Source organism: Adiantum capillus-veneris, chromosome 6 (genome assembly GCF_014529385.1).
Source record: "Adiantum capillus-veneris isolate H3 chromosome 6, ASM1452938v2, whole genome shotgun sequence".
NCBI lineage: Eukaryota > Viridiplantae > Streptophyta > Polypodiopsida > Polypodiales > Pteridaceae > Adiantum > Adiantum capillus-veneris.
Genome location: NC_140936.1, coordinates 77,876,850 through 77,904,469, shown reverse-complemented (window position 1 = coordinate 77,904,469; position 27,620 = coordinate 77,876,850). Strand labels below are relative to the sequence as shown.

Below are 27,620 nucleotides of genomic sequence, written 5' to 3'. Positions count from 1 at the left end.
TTTGGTGGTATGCTCATAAAATGAATGGAGTCCCAATAAATAGTGCTTCCATGTTTGTCTAGGGTATGTAGAACATCTAAAATCTCTTTCTCATAAATGCCCAAGACCCGTTCATCCATATTGAACCTTCGGCTCCCATATTCTATGGCATGCCTTTCTTGAAGCAACTGCTCCAAGGCAATCACCACAAGCATCATATTGGACCTCAAATGGCTTTGAGAGATCCGAAAGGTTGAGGATTGGTTGTGAGGTAAGCTTCTCTTTGAGCTTGTCAAAAGCATTTTGCTCCTTAGCAGTCCATGAATACTTAATGTTCTTCTTTGTTAAGTCATGCAATGGTCATGCTATTTGAGAAAATTGTGCTATGAAGCGTCTATAGTATGCACACATGCCAATAAAGATTCTTAGTTCATATAGATTCCTTGGATTAGGCCATGCTTTTATTACCTCTAACTTTGATGGACCCATACGGATACCATCTTGAGAAATAATATGACCTAAGTATTGAATCTCTTGAAGGAAAATTTCGCTTTTCTTTTGGTTGAGAAAACTCGTTTTCCTTCAATGCTTGAAAAATCACTTGGAGATGTTTCTTGTGTTCCTCCAAGGACTTGGAGTAGATGATGATATCATTAAAGAACACTCTAGTGAACTTGCAGTAGGGTCTAAATATTTTCCCCATCAAACGATCGAATGTGGCAGGTTCATTGGTCGAGCCAAAAGGCATGACTAGATATTTATAAGACCAAACATTGTATGAAACGCGGTCTTTAGGATATCTTCATCCACTATACTTATTTGATGATAGCCACTTTTAAGGTCAATCCTACTGAATGTAGAGCCTTGTAGCTTATCAAACAGATCTTCTACTCGAGGCACGGGAAATCTGTTTTTGATAGTGATATGGTTTAATGCTCGATGATCCACACACATACGGTATGTACCATCTTTCTTTTGCACTAAAAGGACTGGAGAGCAAAAGGGAGAGGAGATAGGCCTCACCCTCGCTTTGTCTACCAATTCTTGTACTTGCCTCATGACCGCCTCTTGTTGAGCTTGGAAAACTCGATAAGGAGGCTTGTTAAGTGGTGAGCTTCCTGGTAGGAGCTCACTTCGATGGTCATCATCCCCTCATTTTGGAGGTAAGTCCATAGGGCTATCATCGATGAAAACATCTTGGAATCCATTTAGAAAAGTAGACAAGTCTAACTCTTCTTGATTCCTACCATTTTCATTTGATAAATCATTAGCGTCATTAGTGAATTCTTTGACAAAAATCATGTACGTAGAAATCGAGCTTTTCATTGACTTATCAAAAGCTAGTGAATTTACAAGTGGTATAGTACGACCAGACTCATTAGCATCTATATACATGTTCTTTCCTTTGTAGGTGAGGTAGATTCTCCTTTCAGGGAACTTAATGTCAGCAACCATGCGATCAAACCATGGCGCCCCTAGGATAGCATCCTCATGTTGAAGAGGAGAGATAAAAAAGTCGTCTTTGTCGACATATCTTTGGACATGAAGGCTTAGTAACAAAGTCTTGTTGTCCCTTGAAATTTGTGTCAACTGTTACAATATCTCCCAAACGCTTGAATGTCCAACTTGGTGGCCAACTCCGTTGATATAAAATTGTGAGTAGAGACAGGGTCAAACAAGATGAAGGCATCATGTTCCCTTACCTTTCCCCAAGCATAGGAGAGAGATGATCCTTTGCAATGAGCATCCTCTTTTGGAGCTTCGATGGTGGAAGCCCTAGGAGTCTCGTTGCAAGCATTTTCTTGGGGCAAGAACAATAGCCATGTCCTTGCTCCTCACACTTAAAACACTTATGGTCCTTGTGAAAAGCTTCAAGCTCTTCATAAGAGAGTTTGTTTTTACCGTTGTAAACTCCCTTGTCCTTGGAACTATTGTTGTTGTTGTAGGAGGTGCCTTGGGAAGAATTTTGAGCATTGGTTTTCCCCTTTGCATCATTTTTATCTTTGTTTTCCATGGGGTTGACATTCCGTCTAACCGCTTGTTGGAAATTGATGCGGGAAGCAACCATGGTTTGGTGGATTACTTCGGTGATAGAACCAGGCCGTTGGGAGTTGACATACTCGGCCATTTCTTCAGGTAATCCCGCACAAAATTATTGCTTTTGCTTGACGAAGTCTATCTTTTGGAAAACAATAGCCTTGAGATGTAAATCCCAAAACTTGTCCACATATTTGTGAATAGACTCATGTGAGAGAAGCTTCAAACTGTGCCATTCGGTAAGTACTTTGTCCTTTGCATCACTTGCAAGGAATTGCTTCACGATGGAAACTTGTAGAGTTTTCCATGTCTTTGGGGCTTCACCATTGCCATGAAGTCTAGCCCACCATTGACGAGCCAATTTCTGGAAGTGCATAGCTACATGGCATAGCTTGGAGGACTCTGTGAAGCCCTCGTCTCCAAAGGCTGCATCAAATTGTTGGATGAAAGCCAACACTTTGTCGATGGCACCAAAGGTGCCATCATAGGTGAGAAAAGAGATACTCTTTCCTCCCTCTTTGAACTTCTTGAGCTTTTGTCTTCGCCATGCAGGGTATGATTTGCGATGTCCTCCCCTCTTGTATTCTCTAGGAGAATAGTCATAGCTTTCATTGGGAGAGGAGGAAGGTGAAGAAGAAGGAGAAGAGGGTGACCTCTTTCTTGACCTTTTCTTCCTTTGTTTCCTCTCTTCCCTTTCGGAGTGACGAGGAGAAGGACTGTGTGTTGACCATTTCCTCATGGGAGGAGTTGGCGATTGTCTAGATCGTCGTCTTCGTGGAGCCACATCTTCAAAGGAACTTAGGGATTCATTGCTTTCTTGCTCTTTGGATTCCTTCTCTCGTATGGGAGAGAGTCTTCTTTTGGGGGTCTCATCAAGAGGCCTCCTAAGCTCTCTCTCCTCTTTGAGAGGAAGGGAAATCCCATAAGCACAAAGTTGTTGAGTAACTTCGGCTTGCAAAGTAGGGTTGCCCATAGCTTGATGCAACCTAGTAACAAGATAACTGATAAACATGAGGGCATCATCATTAGCAGCTTCTACTCTCTTGGTGATTTTCAGCCATGCTAATTATATTTATATGTTTACTTAGTGTATTCTTTGGGAATTCAAAACCTTAGTTGCTAATCCTCTTAGCCTTTGAAAATAAGCACTTAATTATCTACACCCACGGCTCGAATTGGTAAATTATAAAGAGTAGTAGGGTGAGTCTAACATAGCAGAATTGCCGAGGGATAGCTCTTTTCAGACTTCTTATGGCTCAATAATGGTAAAGCCGTAGGCAAGTCTAAAAAGACCCCATTATTAAAATCAAAGCTCACGAGGTATGCACCATATCCCATATATTGGGGTCAACAAAACCGATAATAGATCCCAGTCCCACATACCCTAATATAATCAACAAAATCAACCACTAATAGGATACTTAAGGACCTCTCTTCTTAAGCAAGAAAAGAGAAACCAAATGCTCTGATACCAATGTAATGGAAATGACCTATGAACTTTGAGAATAGCATAATTAACAGAATTCGAGTGAGCATTTTTGTGAAATTACTTTGAGAACATAGAGGGTGAACTTAATTGATGGTAGCAACATAAACATAGTACTTAATTAACTTGGCATGAACAATACTTTTGCAAGAGAGAGAGTATTAGAGAACATGACAATAGTTGAAGACCGGATTTACTTGGAGCCGGTCCCCCCTCCAAAAGGCGTTTGTATTATACATTCTCCCATCAAGAGAGACTTGATACAATACAATCTTTGTGTTCCTTGTGACCTAGGTGATGCAATGAAGATGGAAAGCTTCATGCATCACAAGCATACCATAAACTTTGCAAAAAGCATTAACTATCCCAAGCCTCAGTCCCAAGGCCGCAAACACCTTCGAAGGTGGAGAGAGCTAGCGGGGAATGAGGGTAGGGAAGAGGAAGAAGGATCATCCATAGGAGAAAGAAATAGTTCCTCACTTATCATCACTCTTGTTGCTTAGCATAGCATAATAGCATAGTAATGAAGATGAAGAAGATGTAAAGCTTAAGCATTGAAGCATGGCTCTTGGTTGGATTTGCATTCCCTAGCCAAGAGTGTTGGTGTAGGCTCTCCACTTCTCAACAAGCTTGGAGAAGGAGATGGAGCTCTTGCACTTTGCACTCCACACAATGAGAGAATGTGTGTGTATGTGTGGGAGAGTATACCCCCCTCTCATGCTTGGTCCACCTCTCTCTCTCTCTCTCTCTCTCTCTCTCTCGCGTATTATTTAATTATTTCATTTGGACATGTGTCCTCTTTTTCCTCTTTGAGAGAAAGAACTTAATTATTTATTTTTATGCATCTAAATTCTCATTGCACCCCTTTAAAACCTATCCAATAGGATTCAAGCACCTCATGAGGGCCACATGTGGAGGATCATTTGAACATGTGTCTTTTATGCTTCTTAAGTCATTTGGTTTGAATTGGACACTTCAAGCACTTAGTCAATTTATCATGGAAACCGTTGATGCCTCTTGAGAGTTTATCTTTGAATTGAACACTTCAAGAACCTTAGTTATTTTAAGCATAAAAATCACCTTAAGCTTTGGGCAAGGTTCCCACAAACATTATAAGCACTTTAGTTAGCAAGCCGACAAGCACCTCATGCTTGGGTAGGGTTTCCATCTCAAGGTCAGCCCTAGCTTGCCTAAGGTCAAAGGACTTCTTAACACTAACTTTTGGAGGTATTTAATGAAGCTAACCTTAAGGTCTTTAAGCTCCATTAGGTAGCATTTCTCTTTAACATACCATCTTTCATTTGGACCCCTTTAACCTTGGCCCGTGTTGAGACAGATCCATAAGCACATGTCTATATTCTAACCCTTGTTCCCGTTTATTCTTCCACATTAAATGATCAGTTTAATATGAGAAAATCATTTGGGTTGGTTAGATATTAGATTTTATGACAGTCTCTCTCTCTCTCTCTCTCTCTCTCTCTCTCTCTCTCTCTCTCGCGTGTGTGCTCGTTGTGCAGTGGTTAGAGCTGGAGATAGACTAGTGTTTAATATGAGAAAAACATTTGGGTTGGTTAGATATTAGATTTTATGACATAGGTGAGAAATTTAGTCAATAGTTTTCCACCACCTTAGGTGCCTCATCGAGTTGTAGAGTGGTGAGGTACTCACCCATGAACAAACTTGAGGCATTTCATGTGGCAATAAATTTACAATGGAGGGTGTAGATTCTTATCTAGATTTGTGGGAATTGACGGTGGTAGGTGCAGGTTGTGTAGAAGTTTCTATGTCAACAAATGAAAATTTAAATAGGAACTAGAAATTGCATCATGACTCCTCCCTTCTTCAGCTAGACGGAATGAATTGATCTTGCTTTGGAACCCAAGGTACATTCAAAATAGGTGTGGCGTACTTCGTGATCTTTCCCTTCCCATGAAACTCTATTGGCTTTGGAGTTACAAGATTTGACTTACATGGTTATGTACAAAACAAGAAAGAACATTGTTAAGTATGGAGCCTGATTTACCCTTGTAATTTTCTGTGGTAAAAGCGCACATTCGTAAGGCCCCCATTATGAGGAGAAGCCATCGTGCGTGAAGGAAAATCACTCACCGGAAACCAAAATTTTCACGGACAAGAATCGGGGGCAACTTTATAGGCCTCGGGGGTGGAGGCCCCCGGGACTTTTTTTCGTCGGAATATTATGGCCGGACGGCGGCCGGAAAGTGGTCGGAAAACAACCGGTCGGTTGGCTGGTGGCCGGTAGTCAATGGCCGATGGCCGGTGGTCGGAAGTCAATGGCCGATGGCCGGTGGTCGGAAGTCAATGGCCGGTGGCCGGTGGCCGAATTCAAAAGCGGACTTGTCTTCTCAAGGGCGGCCACACATGGGCGGATTGGAGGGTCCGATTTGGACTTATTCGCACAAGGACAGCTACACATGGCTGTCTCTCATAAGAGAGGGCAGCCCTTTTGGCCTATAAAAGGAGGCCATTTCTACACACATTTCAGTGTGTGAAGTTGATGCAACAAGGTGAGTGTGAGGTGGTGAGAGTGAAGCAAGGCGGGAGCTCTATTAAGGGTTTAATCCCTTTGTAAACTGCTTCTTCTTTTGAAGTGCTAAAGCCATTGAGTGGCTACTTTCCCGTAGACGTAGCCCACATTGGGTGAACCACGTATATCGTGTGTACTCTCTCTCTCTCTACTCTATAATCTCTTGTGTGTGAAATCTATCTCTCTCCATTAAGTAATCTACTCAAAAATCTATTTAGCTACGTCTGATTTCCTAACAACTGGTATCAGAGCAAGGTTTGCTCGTAGCTAAATTATCTCAAGGAAAGGATTTCTTGAATTGAGTGGGATTTATGGCGGAGGAAGGGAAGCTCAAGATTGAGAAGTTCAATGGAAAAAACTACCAACATTGGAAGATGCAGATTGAAGACTATCTCTACCATAAGGACCTCTATTTGCCACTAGGCGGTCTTGCGAAGAAGCCCGCAACAATGGCAGATGAAGCATGGATTGTCCTTGATCGAAAGGCACTGGGAACAATCCGGTTAAGCTTGGCGTCAATGGTGGCCTTCAATGTTTCGGAGATGAAGACCACGGAGGACTTGATGAAGTCACTTGACGACTTCTACGAGAAACCATCGGCATCCAATAAGGTATTTCTTATGAAACGCTTGTTCAATCTAAAGATGGCAGAGAATGGTTCAGTTGTAGAACACCTAAATGACTTTAACACAAACATAAGTCAACTTCGATCAGTGAAAATCAATTTCGATGACGAAGTGCGAGCTCTCCTTATACTATCATCTCTACCGGATAATTAGGACAGCCTTGTGATGGCTGTAAGTAATTCTATCTCTGGCACAAATACTCTTAAGTTTGATGATGTTGTGGGTGTTCTCCTAAGCGAGGAAATACGAAGGAGAAGCACAGGAGAATCATCAAGTGCTGCATTGTCAGTGAAAACAAGAGGAAGGCCTAAGGAGAGGTTCAAAAGCCAAAAGGGTCGTGATCGCTCAAGACGGAGCAAGTCACGCACAAAGTCAGTTCTTGAATGTTGGAACTGCGGCAAGAAGGTTCACGTCAAGAAGGATTGTTGGTCCAAGAAGAAGAAGGAGACAAAGTCTCAAGACAACAAGTCAACATCGGAGACCAATGTGGCAGGTAAAGTAGAGCAAGATGCTCTAATTCTCTCATTAGACAATGTGTCTAATTCCTGGATAGTAGATTCCGGGGCTTCATTCCATGCGACACCACACAAGTAACATTTCCAAGACTACACCAAAGGTAATTTTGGGTATGTATACTTGGGAGATGATGAAGCTTGTGAGATTGTCGGCAAAGATACAGTTTCTATCAAAACTGCTAACGAAAATGAATGGAAGCTTAAAGATGTTAGGCATGTTCCTTCTCTTCGCAAAAATTTGATCTCTACAGGACAATTGGACGATGAAGGTCACAACGTTGCATTCGGAAACAAACGGTGGAAGATCTCAAAGGGATCTTTGGTGGTTGCCAAGGGAGAAAAAGTCGGTACACTTTACTTGTGTACTGTTAGCACGCAACCTTCAGCTTGTGCAGCAACTACAGAAGTTGATAGTGCGGTGTGGCACTACCGACTTGGGCATATGAGTGCCAAAGGAATGCAAATCCTTCAAACAAAGAAGCTTCTACCAGGTTTGAAAGAAGTGGACTTAGAGTTCTGTGAAGATTGTGTTTATGGTAAACAAAAGAGGGTAAAATTTCAAAAATCAAGAAATGAAAGAACAAATAAAAAACTTGAGTTGGTTCATTCTGATGTTTGGGGTCCTGCAAGTACACCATCACTTGGTGGCTCATTGCACTATGTAACATTCATAGAAGATGCGACTAGAAAAGCATGGGTTTATGTCATGAAGAATAAATCCGATGTATTTTCCATATTTCAAAGGTGGAAAGCCTTTGTGGAGAATGAAACAGGTACCAAGGTTAAATGCCTCAGATCCGACAATGGAGGTGAATATTGCAGCCAAACTTTTGAAAGCTTTTGTGCTAGCAATGGCATTCGGAGGCAAAGGACAACCCCAAGGGCACCTCAACAAAATGGGATTTCAGAAAGGATGAACAGGACAATCATGGAGCGAGCACGAAGCATGCGGCTACATGCAGGCCTACCGCTTGAGCTTTGGGCGGAAGCTGTAAGTACATCTGTGTACTTAATCAACCGGTCACCCTCAACGGCATTGGATGGGGGAGTTCCAGAAGAGGCATGGACAAGTAAACCGGTGAATTATGCATTTCTCAAAGTGTTTGGGTATGAGGCTTTCATGCACATAGATAGAAGCCTAAGATCAAAGCTAGATGCAAAGTCCAAAAAGTGTTTCTCCATTGGCTATGGAGAAGGAGACTTTGGGTATCACCTATGGAATCCTGAAGATGGTAAAATCTTAAGGAGTAGGGATGTAATTTTTAATGAACAAAATATGTAAAAAGATTACTTGGAAATAAAACAAACAAAAGAAACAGGTGATGAGTACATGGAGCTTGAGGACGGTGAAGACTCAAGGACTGCAAACGGTGACAATGTGCAGCAACGTCAACCAAATGAGGAGCCTCAACCTATTCCCTGAAGATCTACAAGAGCAAGTAGACCTCCAGAAAGGTTTGTTCCTTCCTTCAACCATCTCTTGATCTCAGATTCTGGAGAGCCGGAATCATACGAAGAAGCTATGCAACATGAATCCAAAGAAGAATGGACGAAGAGCATGCAAGTGGAGATGGACTCACTACATCGCAACCAAACATGGGAGTTGGTTGAGTTGCCTAAAGGTAAGCGGGCACTTCAAAACAAATGGGTGTACAAGCTGAAGGAAGAAAAAGGTGGGAAGAAAAGGTACAAGTCTAGGCTTGTGGTAAAAGGGTTTTCTCAAAAGAAAGGTATTGACTTCAATGAAATATTTTCTCCTGTTGTAAAAATGAACTCAATTAGGCTTGTCTTAAGCCTTGTGGTTGCTCATGATTTAAATCTCAAGCAAATGGATGTAAATACGGCATTCCCTCACGGTGACTTAGAGGAGGAAATCTACATGCTTCAACCAACGGGGTATGAAGCCTTGTGGTTGCTCATGATTTAAATCTCGAGCAAATGGATGTAAATACGGCATTCCCTCACGGTGACTTAGAGGAGGAAATCTACATGCTTCAACCAACGGGGTATGAAGTAAAAGGTAAGGAGAAAATGGTTTGCAGATTAAAGAAGAGCTTGTATGGTTTAAAGAAAACATCAAGACAATGGTACTTGAAGTTTGATCGATGGATGTTGGATCATGGATTCACAAGATGCAACTCGGATCACTGCGTCTACACGAAGAATTTGGGAGATGGGAAGTTCATCATCCTAATGTTGTATGCTGATGACATGCTGATTGCAAGTGCTAACATGCAGGACATCAAAGACCTAAAAGAGGAGCTATCTAAATCTTTCTCAATGAAAGATTTAGGTGCTGCAAAGAGGATACTTGGTATGAAAATATCAAGGGACAGGACGAAGAAGACAATAAAGCTATCTCAAGAAGATTACATCAAGAAGGTACTAGAAAGGTTTGCAATGCAAAATGCAAAACCAGTTTCTACACCTTTGGCTGGTCATTTTAAACTAACGAAGGATATGTGTCCAAAGACACAAGAGGAGATAGCCTATATGTCTAAAGTTCCATATGCTGCAGCGGTAGGTTCTCTAATGTATGCTATGGTCTGGACAAGGCCAGACATTGCACATGCAGTGGGAGTTGTGAGTAGGTTCATGGACAACCTAGGTAAAGAGCATTGGCAAGTTGTGAAGTGGATACTTAGGTATCTAAAAGGGACAACAACAAATGCTTTGTATTTTGGAGGAACTGATATTTTTCTAGAAGGGTATGCTGATGCAGATATGGCAGGTGACAAAGATAGTCGAAGGAGCACTACTAGCTATGTGTTCACGGTTGGAGGCACAGCAATAAAATGGGCTTCAAAGCTGCAGAAAGTGGTTTCACTTTCTACCACGGAAGCAGAGTATGTAGCAATGACGGAGGCAAGCAAAGAAATTATGTGGCTTCACAGATTCTTAAAAGAGCTTGGATTCAAACAAGACAATTGTGTCTTGTACAGTGATAGCCAAAGCGGTATCCATCTTGCGAAGAACTTAGCCTTTCATTCAAGGACAAAGCACATTGAGGTGAGATATCACTTCATACGCACTCTTTTGGAAGAGGGACATCTAAAGCTAGGAAAGGTGCATACAAGTGAAAATCCTACAGACATGTTTACAAAGGTGGTCAACAAGGAGAAGTTGAGCTTTTGCTCATCTTCAATCGGCATTCAAGGATAAGAAGCCAGAATGGAAAGTAGTCACAGGTTTGGTTTGGAGATCAGTCTCCAAGTGGGAGATTGTTAAGTATGGAGCCTGATTTACCCTTGTCATTTTCTGTGGTAAAAGCGCACATTTGTAAGGCCCCCATTATGAGGAGAAGCCATCGTGCGTGAAGGAAAATCACTCACCGGAAACCAAAATTTTCACGGACAAGAATCAGGGGCAACTTTAGAGGCCTTGGGGACGGAGGACCCTGGGACTTTTTTTTTCGCCGGAATATTATGGCCGGACGGCGGCCGGAAAGTGGTCGGAAAACAACCGGTCGGTTGGCTGGTGGCCGGTAGTCAATGGCCGATGGCCGGTGGTCGGAAGTCAATGGCCGGTGGCCGGTGGTCGGAAGTCAATGGCCGGTGGCCGAATTCAAAAGCGGACTTGTCTTCTCAAGGGCGGCCACACATGGGCGGATTGGAGGGTCCGATTTGGACTTATTCGCACAAGGACAGCTACACATGGCTGTCTCTCATAAGAGAGGGCAGCCCTTTTGGCCTATAAAAGGAGGCCATTTCTACACACATTTCAGTGTGTGAAGTTGATGCAACAAGGTGAGTGTGAGGTGGTGAGAGTGAAGCAAGGCGGGAGCTCTATTAAGGGTTTAATCCCTTTGTAAACTACTTCTTCTTTTGAAGTGCTAAAGCCATTGAGTGGCTACTTTCCCGTGGACGTAGCCCACATTGGGTGAACCACGTATATCGTGTGTACTCTCTCTCTCTCTACTCTATAATCTCTTGTGTGTGCATGAGGATACATAAGGAGCTCTCATAGGGGAGTGGCACACATTTTGAGCGGGAGACTTCGCGCTAGACGGGAGCTTTCACGTAGCCAAAGATCCTGATTGCCGTTCGAGCTTGCACAGAGGAGGGCCCCTCAAGATCTTTACTTTGAGGTGTAGGACGAGGAGAGACTTTTGAGAGTCAAGTTTGGAGTCCACTCTAGTGGCTACGTGTATCTTTTAGAGAGTTAGGGTAGTAGCAGTTGCTTCGCGAAAGTAGCACATAGACCCACATCCTACAGAGGTCAATTGGAAGTGGCGCTTGTGGGTTTACGAAGCTTGCCCTCTTGCTCGTTTACAGTGGGATCTAGGATTCTAGGCGAGAGCTTTGGCATGATCCTTAAACGGCTTCAAACGCCCCAGCACTTCTCTATTTTAGTAGGCAATACGACTTGGGAAGCACATAATATTAAGAGCAAGGTGGACAGACACTCCAGTTGCAGTCGAGCACTAGCGACCCTAGAAACTATCGCAGGACTTTTTGACTGACTTCTAGACCAGGTTGTGGACTAGGTGGAGGCTTCCAGGTCCATAGGATCTCTACTTTGTAGTGGTTGGTTGTTCACGGAGGCTCCACAATGGACAATCACCTTGTTTACACTGGCATAATCACAGGGGAGGGGATGGCCATTTTGAGTCCCGGGATGGGGGATGAAGATATGGCACCCTTAAGGCATATGGCCTTACACAAGATGTTATGGACATGAGATCATCACAGCTACATTAGCTGTGCTTGGAGCACCATCAACACAAGGAAGCATGACGTGATGTGGAAATCTCTCTCTCTCTCTCTCTCTCTCTCTCTCTCTCTCTCTCTCTCTCTCTCTCTCTCTCTCTCTCTCTCTCTCTCTCTCTCTCTTTTTCTTGTTTTCCAACTCCTTGTTGCAAGCGACGAGGTTGGAAGGGCAAGGTGTGGTGGAGGCGGTGGGGATTGGTGAAGCTATGCAGACAACGGCGAAGGGGGAGCGTATGATGTGAGGGGGTGGCAAGTAATGGTGTAGGCATAGAGGGGCATGGGGTGTATCACAGAATTTCTTAAGATTTTCTCTCTAATGAGGGTTTTAACTTTTTACTCTAAATAAGTCCTAGCTAATTTCCTTTAGAAAAATCCACAAAGCCTAAAATACATCTGTGAAGATGGGTGAAATGCAAAAAGAAAGAGTCTCTCTCTCTCTCTCTCTCTCTCTCTCTCTCTCTCTTTGTGGTCTCATAATTGCCCGATAGCATGCCATTTCTCTCTACGCCTATGCATTCACCAAGGCCACCATCATTAGGCTCTTGCAACCAAAGAGGACACAAATTTATGCTCTTGTAGTGATTCCTAGATAGACAAAGCCCATGTAGGCAAAGTGGGTGGCACATATGCGAATGAAAAAATAGAGGTGAGCACGCAAAGAGGGACATGGCGATGGAGAGAGGGAGTTGCAATGTGATTGATAGTCTCTATGCCCAATGGAGTTACTGTCATAACGCGATGATCATAGAGAAGGTAACCATGCATGAACTCAAATATACACCTAGGATTTCAACTTGCTGATGCTTAATTGTCAAAATAAGTGCATGTGATGAGAACTACTGCTACTAAAACCTTCGGTAGTTGTAAAAAATTAAGGAACAATATTTGGCTCAACTGCAAGTTGTGGGATATGTTTATATTTATTAATTGCTTTTCAAGTTGTTAGCTAGTTAATATGGTCTACCCATGTAGGCACTTGCAAAACAAAGATAAAAACTCATGATTCTTCTACAAAAGACTTGGATTTTTAATGAAGCGTAGAAGCTCATCGAATTATACATGCTCACAACATGGTACTTGATCTTCCCTAAAGTCCAATAAAGATCATTAAACGGAGATGCTTTTTCTCATTGGCCCTGATTAATCCAAACACCAACGGATATGTTGCTTTATAATCACACGAGTCCTTGGTTTGATTGTCCACTGAGGACAATCAAACCAAGGACAACTTTGGTGAGAAGGAAACCTTAACCTCAATGATTTTTTTTACGGTAAAGCTAGCTTAGATTGATGTACATGCCCTTTTCATTTGCAGACCTAGTGATTTTATCACTTGTTTCCTTCACTTTTGCATCTTAGATGTGTTGAAAGGGGTTTTCTTTGTTGAAGACCTACATGCACTATGCATTAATATCTCAATTTTCATTATGTGAAATCTCTCAAAGATCCTTCACACATTCGCTCCTGGAGCTCTCCAAGGAGGAGCAAAAGCACCTTGCAAGCTAGCGAATTTTTGAACACGCGGCCAATCATTTTGCATTGGTTCCTCCCATGCTAGCCAACGTCCCACGATGGCATTGTTGTCTCCAAAGCAACACCTCCACTAAAATGAAAAAAACTTCTCTCCTCTATTCGGCCAGATAAGCCTTCCTCCTCCTATGCCCATGTACACCCTTCCCCTTCCTCGTGCTTGTTTGTCTTCACAATGATCCATATCCTTGTCTGTTTGGGGTCATTCTCCAATGCACAAAGGTGGGCTTCCTCTTCTGACGCTCCCAAGGCCCCCCCCCCCCCCCCCCCCCCCCCCCCCCCACACACACACACACACCCCTCCCCCCTTTTTTTTTCCTTTTTCCTTTTACCTCAAGGAAAGCATCTTGCTAGATTTCCCTTAAAGAAATGGGGTCCAAAATCGCAACCATTCTTTAGTAATGGTTCATCTTGGCTTGCTTCTAATTCTACTACTTGGAATCTTCATAGATTCCTCACCTTTCTTGTCTATTGCAACCTGGAGTAAAACTCTAGTTGGACACAAGGATTTGAACACGTGATGTCAGTAGTCTCATTGAGACCCCTTTGCTAACCATCCCATCCAACCTATTGCATTGTCTGTGAGGCGACCCCCTACATTAAAAAAAAAGGTCTCCCAACTCAACGGTTGCTGTTGACGGCTCCTGCTCTTGCTGTGCCTTGCATGGCTTTGCACGGTGCCTGCCTTTGTCTACTTGTAGCTCGTCGTCTTGATGCCACCACCATCACTCATTGTCTTGCACGTGTGCTATCCTTGCTTAAAAGACCAAATACTACCAGAATCCTCTCAAGATTCTCATTAATTGGAATTTTCCTAAATTGTGGGACATAGCATCTCAATTCAAATTCATGCTATCAAGGCTGAAGCACTCTCTTGTTCCTTCTTAAAATAAAAGGCTGGCCAAATTAATTTTAATTAAATTGTTAACTTTTAGTTAGAGGGCAATTTTTTGCTTGAAAAAGACTCCCGAATCTTTCCATTTCATTGATTGCAAAGTATCAATATTTTCTATTTTGTGAAAAAAAAGAAACAGCCATTTTGATAGTATCTCTCTAATTCTTTAGAGCAAGGCGGTTCTCTCCCTCCCTCTATCTCTCTCTCTCTCTTTGATGTGAGTGAGTGCTGCTATCCAGACCTCTCCCCTCGGTTCTACCAACCACTCTCTCCACTATCTGACAGGGAGCCTTTGTGAGGGAAGAGCAATAGCCCTCCTCGGAGTAGGATCCACTCTCTCTCTCTCTCTCTCTCACACACACACACACACACACACACACACACACACTTTTCTTTTTAGTAATGTAACTCTCTCTCTCTCTCTCTCTCTCTCTCTCACACACACACACACACACACACACACACACACACACACACACACACACTTTTCTTTTTAGTAATGTAACTCTCTCTCTCTCTCTCTCTCTCTCACACACACACACACACACACACACACACACACACACACACACACACACGCATCAAGGGAAGGGATACGCCTTCATTGCCTTTGTTTAGACATCGTCGCCAAGAGTATTGCGCCTTCTTTGGCCGTCTTTGTTGCCTGCGCTATCTTCACGCAAGTAGTGCCAACCTCGACTTGTGACCTATGAAAGAATGCCACCACGGAAAAATGCCATGTGGTGGCATTATAATAAAAGTATTGCTTTATAAGTCTAACACTACCATTTGTCCTTTTTTTTTTTTGTTGACTGAGAGCCATCGTGTGAATGAGCACTCTCTCGTTTCTTTCTTAAAATACAAGGCTGGCCAAAATTAAATTTTAATCAACTTGTTAACTTGTATTATGTCGGAGCGGAACTTGGGAGTGAGGTTCACGCTCAAGATGGAAGATTCCGATGATGCTTATAACTACACTACATTCTTTACATGCAGTTGCTGCTGCTTCTCTCTCTCTCTCTCTCTCTCTCTCTCTCACACACACACACGCACGCGCGCCCGCGCGCATGTCCACACAATCACACTTCTTGACCTGCAAAAACTTGCTACTCTAGCTGCCGCTGCTCTCTCTCCCCCCCCCTCCCCCCCCCTCTCTCTTGCCCGCGCACACACGCGAGAACGTGGAGCATGGATTTCCAGTAAGTCGATCTTACTCTCCTTTCCCAAAACATTAAAGCGTACGCAGTGCATGAAATCTTACTAATTGCTTGTTTAACAAGCAGAAGCTTTCTACGACAGCTAGTTGAGGGACAGTTTGAGGTTACCGAATCCTCCACGCAGAATGGCTTGAAGGTCTGCGTAGTTCATCTGCCCCCAATCGACTCAGCGGATGAGTTAGTCGAATTTTTAGAGTCTAAAATCGGGAGGGGTGCTGTTGTACAATGCCGGTTGCGCAAGGAGCGTGATGCTAGCAGATCGAGAATGGCCTTTGTGCAATTCAGGACAAACCAGGATGTAAATCGTGCGATTGAGCTCTCTCGGATGGGGCGTCTGGCCCTCAAGGGCTCCCTGTTGAAGGTGTTTCCCGACAAGAAGCTTCGCAAGCGTGACGAAGGAACAACTACTGTCAATGATGCTGTTCTTCATGCAGGATGTCTCATACAGAAGGATGTGCTTCACAAGCTATGGACTTGCCAGAATTGCAAGATTGAAGTGGACAATGCACGCAAGCGATTTTGTATAATCCTATCCAATAGGTCAGAGAAGAGATACAAGCTTGAATGGCCCTTCAGAGACGTACATGAATTCTGTCATTGCAGCAGTAGATACCACCATGCTGGCCAGACGTTCATGCTTAGGGTACATACCTATCTTTTTAATCAAAGAAACGATTCTTCTTTCTTCTTTGTTGCTGCTGTTTGAGAGTTGATGCACACCATGAAAGGCATGTAAGGAGTTTTGCAATGTTTCACGGATGAGATAGAACATAGTTACAGGGAATGACCGTTTTCAGATCTCCATTCCAACTTCCCGCTCCGAATCCCCGTTCCGAGTTGCAGACGTAAGTAACAAGTAATGACATTTCATACCTGTTGTGGATCCCTGTTCCCATTCTACTTTCCCGTTCCGGGTAACTATGAGATAGAAGCTCTTGAAAAATAAAGCATTTGTGTAGATGGTGAGGCATGCATAAGTTGCTGTGTGAAAAGAGGCATTTTTCTTTCTGTGAGCTCCACATACATCCATGGCTAGCTATGTATGCCACTCTAGACTCGTAATCAGGTGTATATAGGTGAATTGGATACCGCAGCGAAGCTGCACTGCAGCTCTGCGCTATTAGGTGCCCTTGTGAAAACTTCCTTCCCAGCTATTGCCCTGAGCAGCGGTACCCTTGACATGCTCTCACACATTGGCTATCTACTTTCTATGCAGGCACACCACCGATCCCAAGTGTTGGGTTTGTGTGCTTTTGCTTGTGCTCTTTGGCTTTGTGTACCCACAAATGCACATGTGGATATGTATGTGGATGTGGATGTGGATGTGCACACACTTACATGCATACATACATATTTCACAAACAAATACACGTGTCCCCACACATGTATGCATGCACACATGCATATATTTATGCTTGTCCATGTATGTATGTGTGTATGCTTGTGTGCCCTCGAGGGTAGGCATGTGCATATACGTACATGTGGGCTAGTAACTTGTGGGTGTGCAAGAGTATGCCCTCTGGCTAGCTGAAAAACTGAAGTATAGAATAGAAAAGTACAAAAGATCTAATTCAGTTTTAGAGAGAGAAAATCTCAGCTGCTAGAGAGCGAATATCTAAATTCAGGTCTTGGGAGAAAATCAGCATTTAGAGAGAGGAGAATCTAGAGAGAGGAAGCTAGTGCACCCTCAGGAGGTTCTGACCTTGACTATGAATTAGGAATGGACAACCTTTCTAGAGGGAGAGTGTGTGACAGGCTAGATAAACACAAGATAGAAATGCATTAGTTAAAAGGGATTACAAGAATTGCTCTTATATAGAGCTCGATAGGCTAGGACAACTAGGTAGTGCAACTCCAAAAAAGTGCAATCTACCTCTCAAATGCATCCCGTCAAAGAGGGTTGACCCATGAAGGTAGGAGACTCCTTTCTTATGATGTGCACCTCATTGAACTCCCATACAACTCGTAAAGTACACATGACTATCACATGACTAATTGCCACATAGAATCTGAGTCAACAAGAATGCTGCACATGCTAATCAAGCAACACAAACTATACATACCACACAGGCTAGACAATGTCTCAATGGGCGATGATATCACATAGACCCGAAGAATCATGTTAGACCAAGCTAACATAGCTATCCTCAAATAATGAGGCCGAGGATCACCCATATCCTCTACAAGATTTTTCTTTTACAATCAAGTTTTTGACTTCCTCTTCCTCGTTCTCTCCTTATATGCTGCGTCCTTGGTGTTACTTTCCCTCTGACATTTGGAAGAGGGATACCATTTCTTTCCACATGTATACAAGTTTTGTGGGCCATCTAGTCCTCAGAGAGCCCGCGTGCAACAACTCGTACCAAGCAAGAAATCAATAGCAACACACGAACAAAAACTGCTAAATCAGTGAGCTTAATGTAAGGTGCAACAGAAGTGAATGTTGAACTTTGCTCAAGATGAGTGCTCCGAACTGTCTCAAGGTTCCTTTTACTTATGGAAGGGAGAGCCTTCCGTCCTTTAATGAGAGAGTGCAAGTGATCACAAACAAAGTGGATAAACACTGTGAATGAAGGTGTTGAGACTGAGAGACAGAGAGAGAAGAATACGACACGAGACGAGTTGTCAAACCCTCCTCCAAGGGCCCCACTCTCTATGGCAAGAGTGATCTATTGATTGCACAAATCTCTACAATGCTTTGAACTTGCCGACGATGCCGATGACGACGAGATGGGCTGAAATCTGAAAATGCTAAGGGCTGAAATCTGCAAATCTTGTATCTGTTGAATATTGACTCTATGTCGATGACGATGTCGATGGCGACGATACGACGACGACGCGCTGAAAAGCAGATGCTGCAATCTACATTTTTCGGGTTGAAATTGCAAACTGCACTGGATCTGACCGTGCGGCGAGCATCTACTGCGGGAAGGTGAGATCTGCGAGGTTTAGGACTTGTTCTGCGGAAACTTACTGTTGAAAACTGAAAACGCTGATGCTCCTTGGTGTTTAGTCGCGGTGATTCTGCAAAACAGTATGTTGATGCAAAAATGCTAGGGTTGGAAACTGTCTTGCGGTGGAAATCTGCTAACGCTTGGGCTGCTCTGTGGTCTTGCTGTCGCCAGGCTACTGCAATGCAAAAATGCTGGCTGATCTTGGTGCAAAACGCTAGCTTGTTGCTGATGCAAAAACGCTAGGTCTATTGATGGGGGTCCTGCTGAGAAGGTGTCTGTTGAACGTGAAGTTCCTGCTGCCTCTTCTGCCAGAAAGTGCTAGCACTGGGTTTTCTTATATACATGCTTAGTGAATTTGCCCTACCTAGTTTCCAACAAAAGTCACTTAAAAATAATAAGTGAAGAATGTCAAAAATAGGAAAAATAGGTCTATACACTGTAAAAATGCTCCTGATGGGTTATGATGGAAATCTGATGGTCATGCTGTGTGTAAGGATATGCATCTACTCTCAAGTGTCTGGGACATGCACAGTTTGCGAACAGACTGACAAAAGTGCCAGATCACTTCCTAATCTAACTGAACTGAACCCATGTCATGAAGTAGCTTGTCCACGTACACATAGGGTTAGATGTGCACGTGACACTTAACCGGACGCAAATGCATGGCTAGATGAAATGGTTTTTTTTCTTTTCCTTGACAGTGTCTCTCTCTTATCTTCCATTGTGTTTATGTAGCGGTCTTTGCATTTGGGGGCTCACCAAAGCTAGTGTTTAGCTCTTTACAATAGCACACAAGTTAGAAAAGTTTCATACAAACCATCAAGTGTTGTGTTCGGTTGAAAAAGGATTATAACTTTGATTTGTGTGTGTGTGTGTGTTTGAGAGAGAGAGAGAGAGAGAGAGAGAGAGAGAGAGAGAGAGTTGCCCTTAAATCCTTTGTCAAATATGGCTCTTGATACCTTTGCTTAATGCTTTGGAGCTTTGAAAATGTGTTGTGGGATTGCCCTTTTGACTGCAAATAGCTGCCTTGAGTGCGTGGGAACCTTCTCTTAGCTGTATTTAAGCTTTGGTTTGCTAATGGGAATTAACTCTTGATTGTGGATAGGAGATATGGCACTGCAAGGCCCTTGTGGTTATACTAAATAGGTGCTTTGAACCTAAAACAGGGCGCGCCAAGTTAGATTGTAAGAGCTTTCAAGTCTGCTCGACAGGCAAAGAGGGCACCTGTCCATGTGTATCTACCCATGCGGACCGGATAATGATACTACCCAGAAAAAATATATTCCAACTCCACGCCATTCAGGTTGCTCACTCCAAAAATTGAGGGTTGTATTGGCAGCCTCACCCTCTCACAATGGACATCCCAAATTACTGCCAAAATATATTCCAACTTCATGCCATTTAGGTTGCTCACTTCCAAAACGGAGTTGTATCGGTGGCCTCACCCTCTCACAATGGACTCTAACAAAGTGACCCCTCGTGGTCTTCTATGGCAAAGGATAATGTTATTCTTAATCTCGCGGTGGATTCTGTCTCTCTCCCCCCCCTCCCCCCCCCAAAAAAAAAAACAATGAATGCAAGGTGATTAGGAATAATAATGCTATGATTGAGGTGTCAAATAGAAGCTAATGAAGAGGAGCTTTTCCACACATTATCAATGTGGCCTAAACTGATTAGAGGAGACGTAGATGCAAAATTTCACTCGAAACCACACATGTTTTCATCAGCTACCATTTTCTAAGAGCTTGTAGCCCATGGTTTCATTCATCTAGTCTATACTCAACATCTCGAAGTTGGGTAGATTTTCCCACAAAGTCGGTGCCTGGACTGAAGCAATGCACCTCATTGGGCTCTCTCTTCACCCATAGCATCAGGGGCAGCTTGTTGAAGGGGGATCTTTTTTGAAGTCAACAATCTAATCTACCTTTAGAGGGGGAAGTATCTAGTCTATTAAATAATATTGTTGCAAGGAGCAGATAACTTAGAAGCTAAATCTTAAACAGATCTATCTTTATAGCAGATTGTTTTCTTGCAACACTTTCTTTGATTTGAAAGCCTAATAGACATTTGTATTATCTTTGCAGGTGTGGCATGCGCCTCAAATTTATCAGCTATTAAGTGGCGGAAACGATTACGTTTGTGAAAACTTCTATGAATCTATCTGGAATGATACTTATGAATCAGTCTGGACTCGTACAATAGACTTTTCCCCTGAAGCCAGCATCGGACAATCTTTTGTCTACTGCTTAGAAGTTCCTCAACAATATACTGGGAAGTTAGACTACCTAATAAGAACAATCCTAGGGTTTTCAATGCAAGAGAGAAACTTGGTGATAAGAGAAGGGTCTTGCTATAGTGCTAGTCTACAAACGGTACCAATTTTGGCTTCTCCTTACCTAGAAGGAATTCCCTTTGAAATTGTCTTCATTGTCAATTCTCTTGTGCAACTGGGATATCTAAGTGGTCCGAGTCTTGGCCGACGTTTTTTTCACCTTCTGCTGCCCTCACAAAACATGACATTGGACTGCATTTTGTATGTTCTCAACAGACTTACAAGACAAGAAGACACCTGCTTTGATCCAGAAAATTGGTTTCAATCAGAAGTTCAGCAGTTTCTTAAGGAGCCACTGAAAGAAAAACTTAGAAACCACTCTTTAGATGATGGACTTATGCAGGTCCGCAAAGTATTTGTTACTCCCTCAAGAGTTTACTGCAGTGGACCAGAAGTGGATGTCTCCAATCGTGTAACTCGGCACTTCAAAGACCACATAAATGATTTTCTCAGAGTGTCTTTTGTAGAGGAGGATGCTGATCAGGTTCCTGCTTCTGCACTTGTTGTTCCTAGAACAAAGGGCTCACAAACTGAACATACCAAGGTGTATAATCGTGTTGTATCTGTTTTGGAGAATGGAATTGCAATAGGTGACAAGGTTTTTGAGTTTCTAGCCTTCTCAACAAGTCAGCTAAGAGAGAACAGTGCATGGATGTTTTCAGCCAATGCAAGAGCAACAGCAGACAGTATTCGTAGTTGGATGGGTGATTTTCTTGATATTAGAAATGTAGCCAAATGTGCTGCAAGGATGGGTCAGTCATTCAGTTCGTCAACCAAGTCACTGGATGTTCTTCAGAATGAAATAGATTTTAAAACCCTGGATGTGCGGGATGCAGCAAAAACATATTGTTTCTCTGATGGAATTGGCAAGATTTCTGCGAACTTTGCTACACGAGTGGCAAAGAAATGCAAGTTGAGAGCTGTGCCTTCCCTATACCAGATAAGATATGGAGGCTACAAAGGTGTAGTTGCAGTTGATCCAAGAAGCCAATACAAGCTATCATTGAGGCCATCAATGCGCAAGTTTTCATCTTCACAAATTAGTCTTGACATTCTCAACTGGAGCCGTGTGTTGCCAAGCTATTTAAATAGAGAAATTATTACTCTGTTATCTACACTTGGTGTGGGAGACTCTATCTTTGAAAGGATGCAGTTGAAAGTTATGCAAAACCTGGATATGATGTTGTCAAATACTGAAGTCGCTCTTGGTGTGATACAGTCCTTCAATGGAGATAGTAAAACCAATCAAATCATGATAGAAATGCTTACAGGAGGCTTTCTCCCAGACACTGAGCCCTTTCTTATTAGGATGCTTCGTGCTTTCAGAGCATATCAGCTTATGAACCTTAGAAAGAAGACTCGAATCTTTGTTTCCAAAGGCCGTCTTTTGATGGGATGTTTAGATGAGACAAGAACATTGAATTATGGTCAAGTGTATATAAGTGTGTCGCAATCTTCAAGGGGTCATGTGTTAATAGATGATGGATTAATTCCCGAAACAATCAATGGTATAAACAATGTTCCTCAAACTGCATGTATTATAAAGGGGAGGGTGATTGTAGCCAAGAATCCATGTGTCCATCCTGGTGATGTTCGCCTGCTCACTGCTGTAGATGTCCCAGCTTTACGTCATTTGGTGGATTGCGTCGTGTTCCCTCAGAAAGGCCACAGGTAAGAGATTATCAAGATTTCTCATAATTCATAGCAGCTGCCACAGTTTATGACTTAGTTTCACATTCTTATTTGTGTACTGAGAGATATAACGAGAGTCAAGGGCCAATAGTAGCCCTTGATTAACAGTCTAGGCTTCGTGAACAATCGGTGAGCCATATGAGGAATCAAGAGTCTGAGAGAATGCAAACAGAAGCCTATCTGGAGACAGGTCACAGGGTAATGGCATATGTGAGTTACTCAGCAATGTAATAACTTGCCATAAATTTTATCATTTATTTTTTCCTGGGCCGAAACAAATCACGATCAGAATTGTCTTGAATCACCTTGACTGAATGATACCCTTTGTGTTAGAAGGATTCTGCCAGGAACTATGTGTTGCCTTCCCACATAATTAACGGGAGAGTAAAACCAACAATGATCATGTGTCAAGACATGCTCTCACAACCCAAATTTTATAGCATTCACTTCGGTGAAGCTAAATTCCTTCTGTCATAGACCCTGTCAAATTATACGAACAGGCTGGTCCAAATACTGATTGTCAGTGACTGCTTTTTTTGACAAGTTAGCCACCCGTGGATTCAGAAATGACTTTTGGATGCCACAGCGAGCTGCCATGGTTGTTCATGTGAGATATCATGACTTCCTCTCCATTACAATGGTTGATTATGGATGTTGCTAGATCAATATTTTTCTCTTTCTTTCAGCTTTTTTGATTTCTGATCTTCTCACTGTTTACTTTTTAGTCATCGTCCATTTGTGTTTACGTCATTATTTTGAGCTACGAAATTTTTTCATTATGTTTAGGCCACATCCAAGTGAATGTTCAGGCAGTGACCTAGATGGAGATCTGTATTTCGTGAGCTGGGATGAGAACCTGATTCCACCTACCGTTCATCCACCGCAAGATTATCAACCACCCCCGGAAAGAAAACTTGATCGACCAGTTAACACTCAGGTGCACGAGCCTGTGTTTCAAAACCATGAAAAATTAAAATCTAAGCCCAAAGTTTGACGTGGACAACTTCTATTGCAGTGAAGAGGAAATTAATTGCTACAAAGCCTGGAATAATTCATTTTTTCTAGTATTCATGAAAGAATAGTGATACTAATGTGTGCAATGTGAAGATGCTTGTCCTTTCACTGTAGGACATCTTGTGATCATGCATGAACTGGTCTTCCCATTAATGTTTGCAAAGGCCTATGCAAAGTGAATGCATTCTACAGTTTGAACCCTCCTAAATCTAACAATAATTAGAGAGAGAGAGAGAGAGAGAGAGAGAGAGAGAGAGAGAGAGAGAGAGAGAGAGAGAGAGAGAGAGAGAGAGAGATGAAATGACATGAAATGAAATGTTATATTAACGTCTTCAAAAGGCCAAAGTGACCTATGAGACCAGAAAGTTACAATGTGGTGGATCTGATACAAAGTCAGAGTCAGAGTAACAAGATGACAACAATGACAAAAATGAAATGACAAATGTCACAATAAAATACTATGGAATCCTAAACTACTAGGTGTGAACAACAGCTAGCTGGGATAGCTAGATCACAAGAGATCTAGCATCGGTCACTGCCGGATCTCATCAATCTCCTCCATGGTCAATAGTCTGACCGGGCGTTGTGCATGTCGAGCCAAAGTGATCCGAATCCTCTGATGCAACCTCCGTCGATGCTGTGTAGTCCTCCGCAGTCGTGGGCGTCTGGATCTTCCCAGCTCAGTCGCTCGGTCGATCAGTGTGCCTTTGGTGTGAGACGACGAGCTCTGCTGTGGTAGTAACTCCTCCGGGTGTCCAGTGGCAGCTCGAAAGAAATCTGTGATCTGTCTCTGGGACTGGCTAGCCTCTCCTCTCATCTGGCTCTCTCTGTGTCTGCGTAGCTCGAGCAAAAACAAACCCAAGCATCTCTGATCCTTGTATTGCATGACTCTGGAGAATGGTCCAAAGCCCTCTCTGAACAAGCAATGGAAGCGGCCTCGTATCTCGTAGTAGACGGGGTAGTGGCATGTGTAGTGCAACTCTGTCTCAGGCTCGATGTCACACAGGGGGCATGTCCTGGCCTCTGCTGGTACTCCGTTGTATCTCCCAGTCTCGATCCGCAGCTGGTGTGAAGATGTACGTATCTGGCCGATAGCACATCGTATCCCATGAGACAAGTGGGTGTCCATGTATCTCGGTCTCGTCACAAAGCCATCAACTGTAAGCTGGAGGAGATGCTCTTTGTAGAAAGCCATCTTCGTGCCCAGCTCCTGTGCTGGCTGTATCCATGTCCTCCTGGTGTCTAGCTGAGTCAAGTCCTGGCGGATGAGCCTGGTGATCTCGGACTGTGTAAGAGTCAGAGAGGGTGCATCCAGTGAGTACTGGAAGGGAGGCAATCTGTCTATGCTGAACCCATGCGCCTGAAACCATGATGTCATCTCCCCATACCAGCATGCTGTATCTCCTTGCATGGCTAACTATCGAGAGGACTCAAGTGCAAGGCGGGCATATCTGTCTCTGGGAAGTTCCCACATGCGGTGTATGAAGGAGACCGATCTGGTGAGCGCCTCAACCACTAGTGGGGGGGCAGCTAGCTCAGCTAGAACAATAGCACGTGGTACTGAGGCCTTGGCTCTAATGAGCCACGAGATCATAGAGACCAGAGGCTTCTCCATGTCCCCCCTTCCATCACTGTGGCCTGTCCTCCCGTGATGATCTAATGAAGGTCCCCAGATCTCAGCTCCATAAAGCAATGCAGAAGCCACCAGAGTGTCAAAGAGCCAGAGCTTCGTCCTAGGCTCCTGAAACTGAACCTGTGAACACATCCTTTCCAATCTACCCAATGTTGCATGGGCTCTGGTCAGTCTAGTCTCTGCTGCCCTCCTCAATGAAAATGCTGGCCCACTAAAAACCACTCCGAGGTAAGTGTACGCATCTGTATACTCCACAGTCTCCTGGCCGTATGTGAATGCTGGTGTTGACCTCCTGATCCACTGTGGGGTGGTATTAAATACCATGACCTTGGTTTTACCAAGGTTGACGGACAAACCACTTTCCTGAGCAAACCTATTCAAAGCATCCAAGTGACGTTGCATCCCTCCGGAGAGTCGGAGATCAACACAATATCATCAGCATATAACAATAATGGAATCCATGTCCTTGCCAGCTGTGCACCTCTATCACCATCTCTCTCAATGTAGTCAGAAACCTCATCCACATACATACCAAATAGAGTAGGAGACAGCGGGCAGCCCTGCTTCACCCCAATAGTGGAGTGAATCGGTGTTGATAGACCCTCTGAGGTGCGTACATGCCCCACTACTGACCTGTATAATGCCATGACCCCCCAAATGAGCTCTGTGGGTACTCCCATCTGCTGTAATCTGCGCATCAATCTAGCTCTAGGCACTGTGTCAAATGCTTTGCGGAAATCCACAAAGCTACAATAGATCCATCTCCCACGCTATCTACCCTCCTCAATGATGGCTCTGAGTGTCAAGATATGGTCAAGAGTAGAAAAACCCCTCCTGAACCTTGCCTGCCCGGCTGCGCGTATCCCCTCCCTCTCTGCCCATCTACTCAGCTGTTGCTCAAGAATAGATGCGTACAATCGTGCCAATATGTGTCCAATCATGATAGTGCGATAATTCCCAGGCTCCATAGGGTCTCCCGACTTGAAGATAGGTACAATAGTAGATAGGCTCCAAGTATCAGGCAAGCCCTCACACATGGCACGGTTAAACATCACTGCTAGAAGCTCTGCTAGTAGATCTTTGGCATGTGTGAAATGCTCAGCCACTAAACCATCATGATCGTATGCTCTCCCAGTCCTCATCCTGTCAATGGCCTTCCTCACCATCTCCGCGGTGAAAAAAGCACATGTGTGTGGGCATGGATCGGGAGGGTCGGGAAGGGGGAGCTGCTAAGGAACTGTGTACAGAGATGATGCGTACTGGCCCAGTCCTCTGTAGAAGTGATGGCGAGGGGGGGGAGAGTGCTCCTGAAAGAGCCGCCATGCCTCACGTGAGTCCTGACTCAAGAACAGCTGATATAGATCTTGCTCTAGCTGAGCCAAAAATGCCCTCTTCTTCCGCCGCACTAGGCGTCAGAAGTCAATCTGTGACTGTCTGTGAGTGGTGTCCCCCAAAAGTACCTCCCTCTGAAGTGTAGCTCTAGTGTCCCGGCATTCCTCATCATACCAACTATTCTGGGGCATGCTCCCCGAACGGCGTCTCTGCTCAGGCTGGGTATGTGGGTATGCCTCTGCTGCTGCATCATGTAGTGTCTGTGTCAATATAGTAGTAAGCTCCTCCAGAGGTCGCCCTGGCTCCTCTGTGCATAGGCGTCTGTAGATCCCATCTATGTATACAGAGTCTGTCTCCCGCGTGAAGGTGTAGCGAGTAGGGGCTGCTGTCCGTAGCCTGTGTGCTACACTAAACTGAAAAGAGATGGTCATTGACACAAGAGCATGATCCACTGCCACACCAACAGGTCTGGGTCCAACCGTGAGATCCTGGATACTAGAGATGAGGCTCGGCTGTGCCATGACATAGTCCACTGTGCTGGCTCCATGTCTGTGTGGAAAGCAAGTAAAACCCCCTGAGGCGGGAAATCTCTGTAGGCCATTCAAGATGGCCAATCCATGTGCAGTCCCCATGTCTATCAAGTGTCGTCCATACTCAGTGTGTTCTCCATCTTGTGATAGTCTGGATAGGCCTGTCTCTGCAACATCCAGCTCTCTCAGCATCTCCTCTGAAGTATCATAAAATACTGTCTGATGATGGGCAGTCCTAGCATTGAAATCCCCTAGAATGATGATGTCACCATCTCTAGAGAACTCCCATATGTCATCATCCAAAATAGAGAAAGGGGACTGTCCTCTGGGTGGTGCATACACTGACGTGCTCGGGGGAAAGTAACAAATAGCAATGTAAAGATATCTGTCTATCTCTGCTCTCAGTCTCACCCACATGTACCTAGCTTGCTCATCTCTGCGGGCTATATGTATCAATGGTTGCAACTCCTCCCTGAATAACACTGCCACTCCTCTTGATCCCCGCCCTCTGCACTCTGATCGTGTCTCCTGTCTATAGGCAGTCTTCCATCTATATCCACTGATGTAAGGCATAGACTGCCCATGGGCCTG

General features: G+C 43.8%; 1 protein-coding gene across 1 annotated transcript in view; it reads left to right on the top strand.

Moving 5' to 3' along the window:
- The first annotated feature begins 15,288 nt into the window (after positions 1-15,288).
- LOC147455739 (putative RNA-dependent RNA polymerase 1) overlaps positions 15,289-27,620 on the top strand; it is a 91,192-nt gene continuing 78,860 nt past the window's right edge. The window contains exons 1-4 of the mRNA XM_086514427.1: positions 15,289-15,524; positions 15,609-16,185; positions 20,581-22,499; positions 23,307-23,457. Coding sequence (XP_086370553.1) covers positions 15,514-15,524; positions 15,609-16,185; positions 20,581-22,499; positions 23,307-23,457 — 2,658 coding nt within the window. The 5' untranslated portion in view covers positions 15,289-15,513. The remainder of the gene's footprint in view (positions 15,525-15,608; positions 16,186-20,580; positions 22,500-23,306; positions 23,458-27,620) is intronic.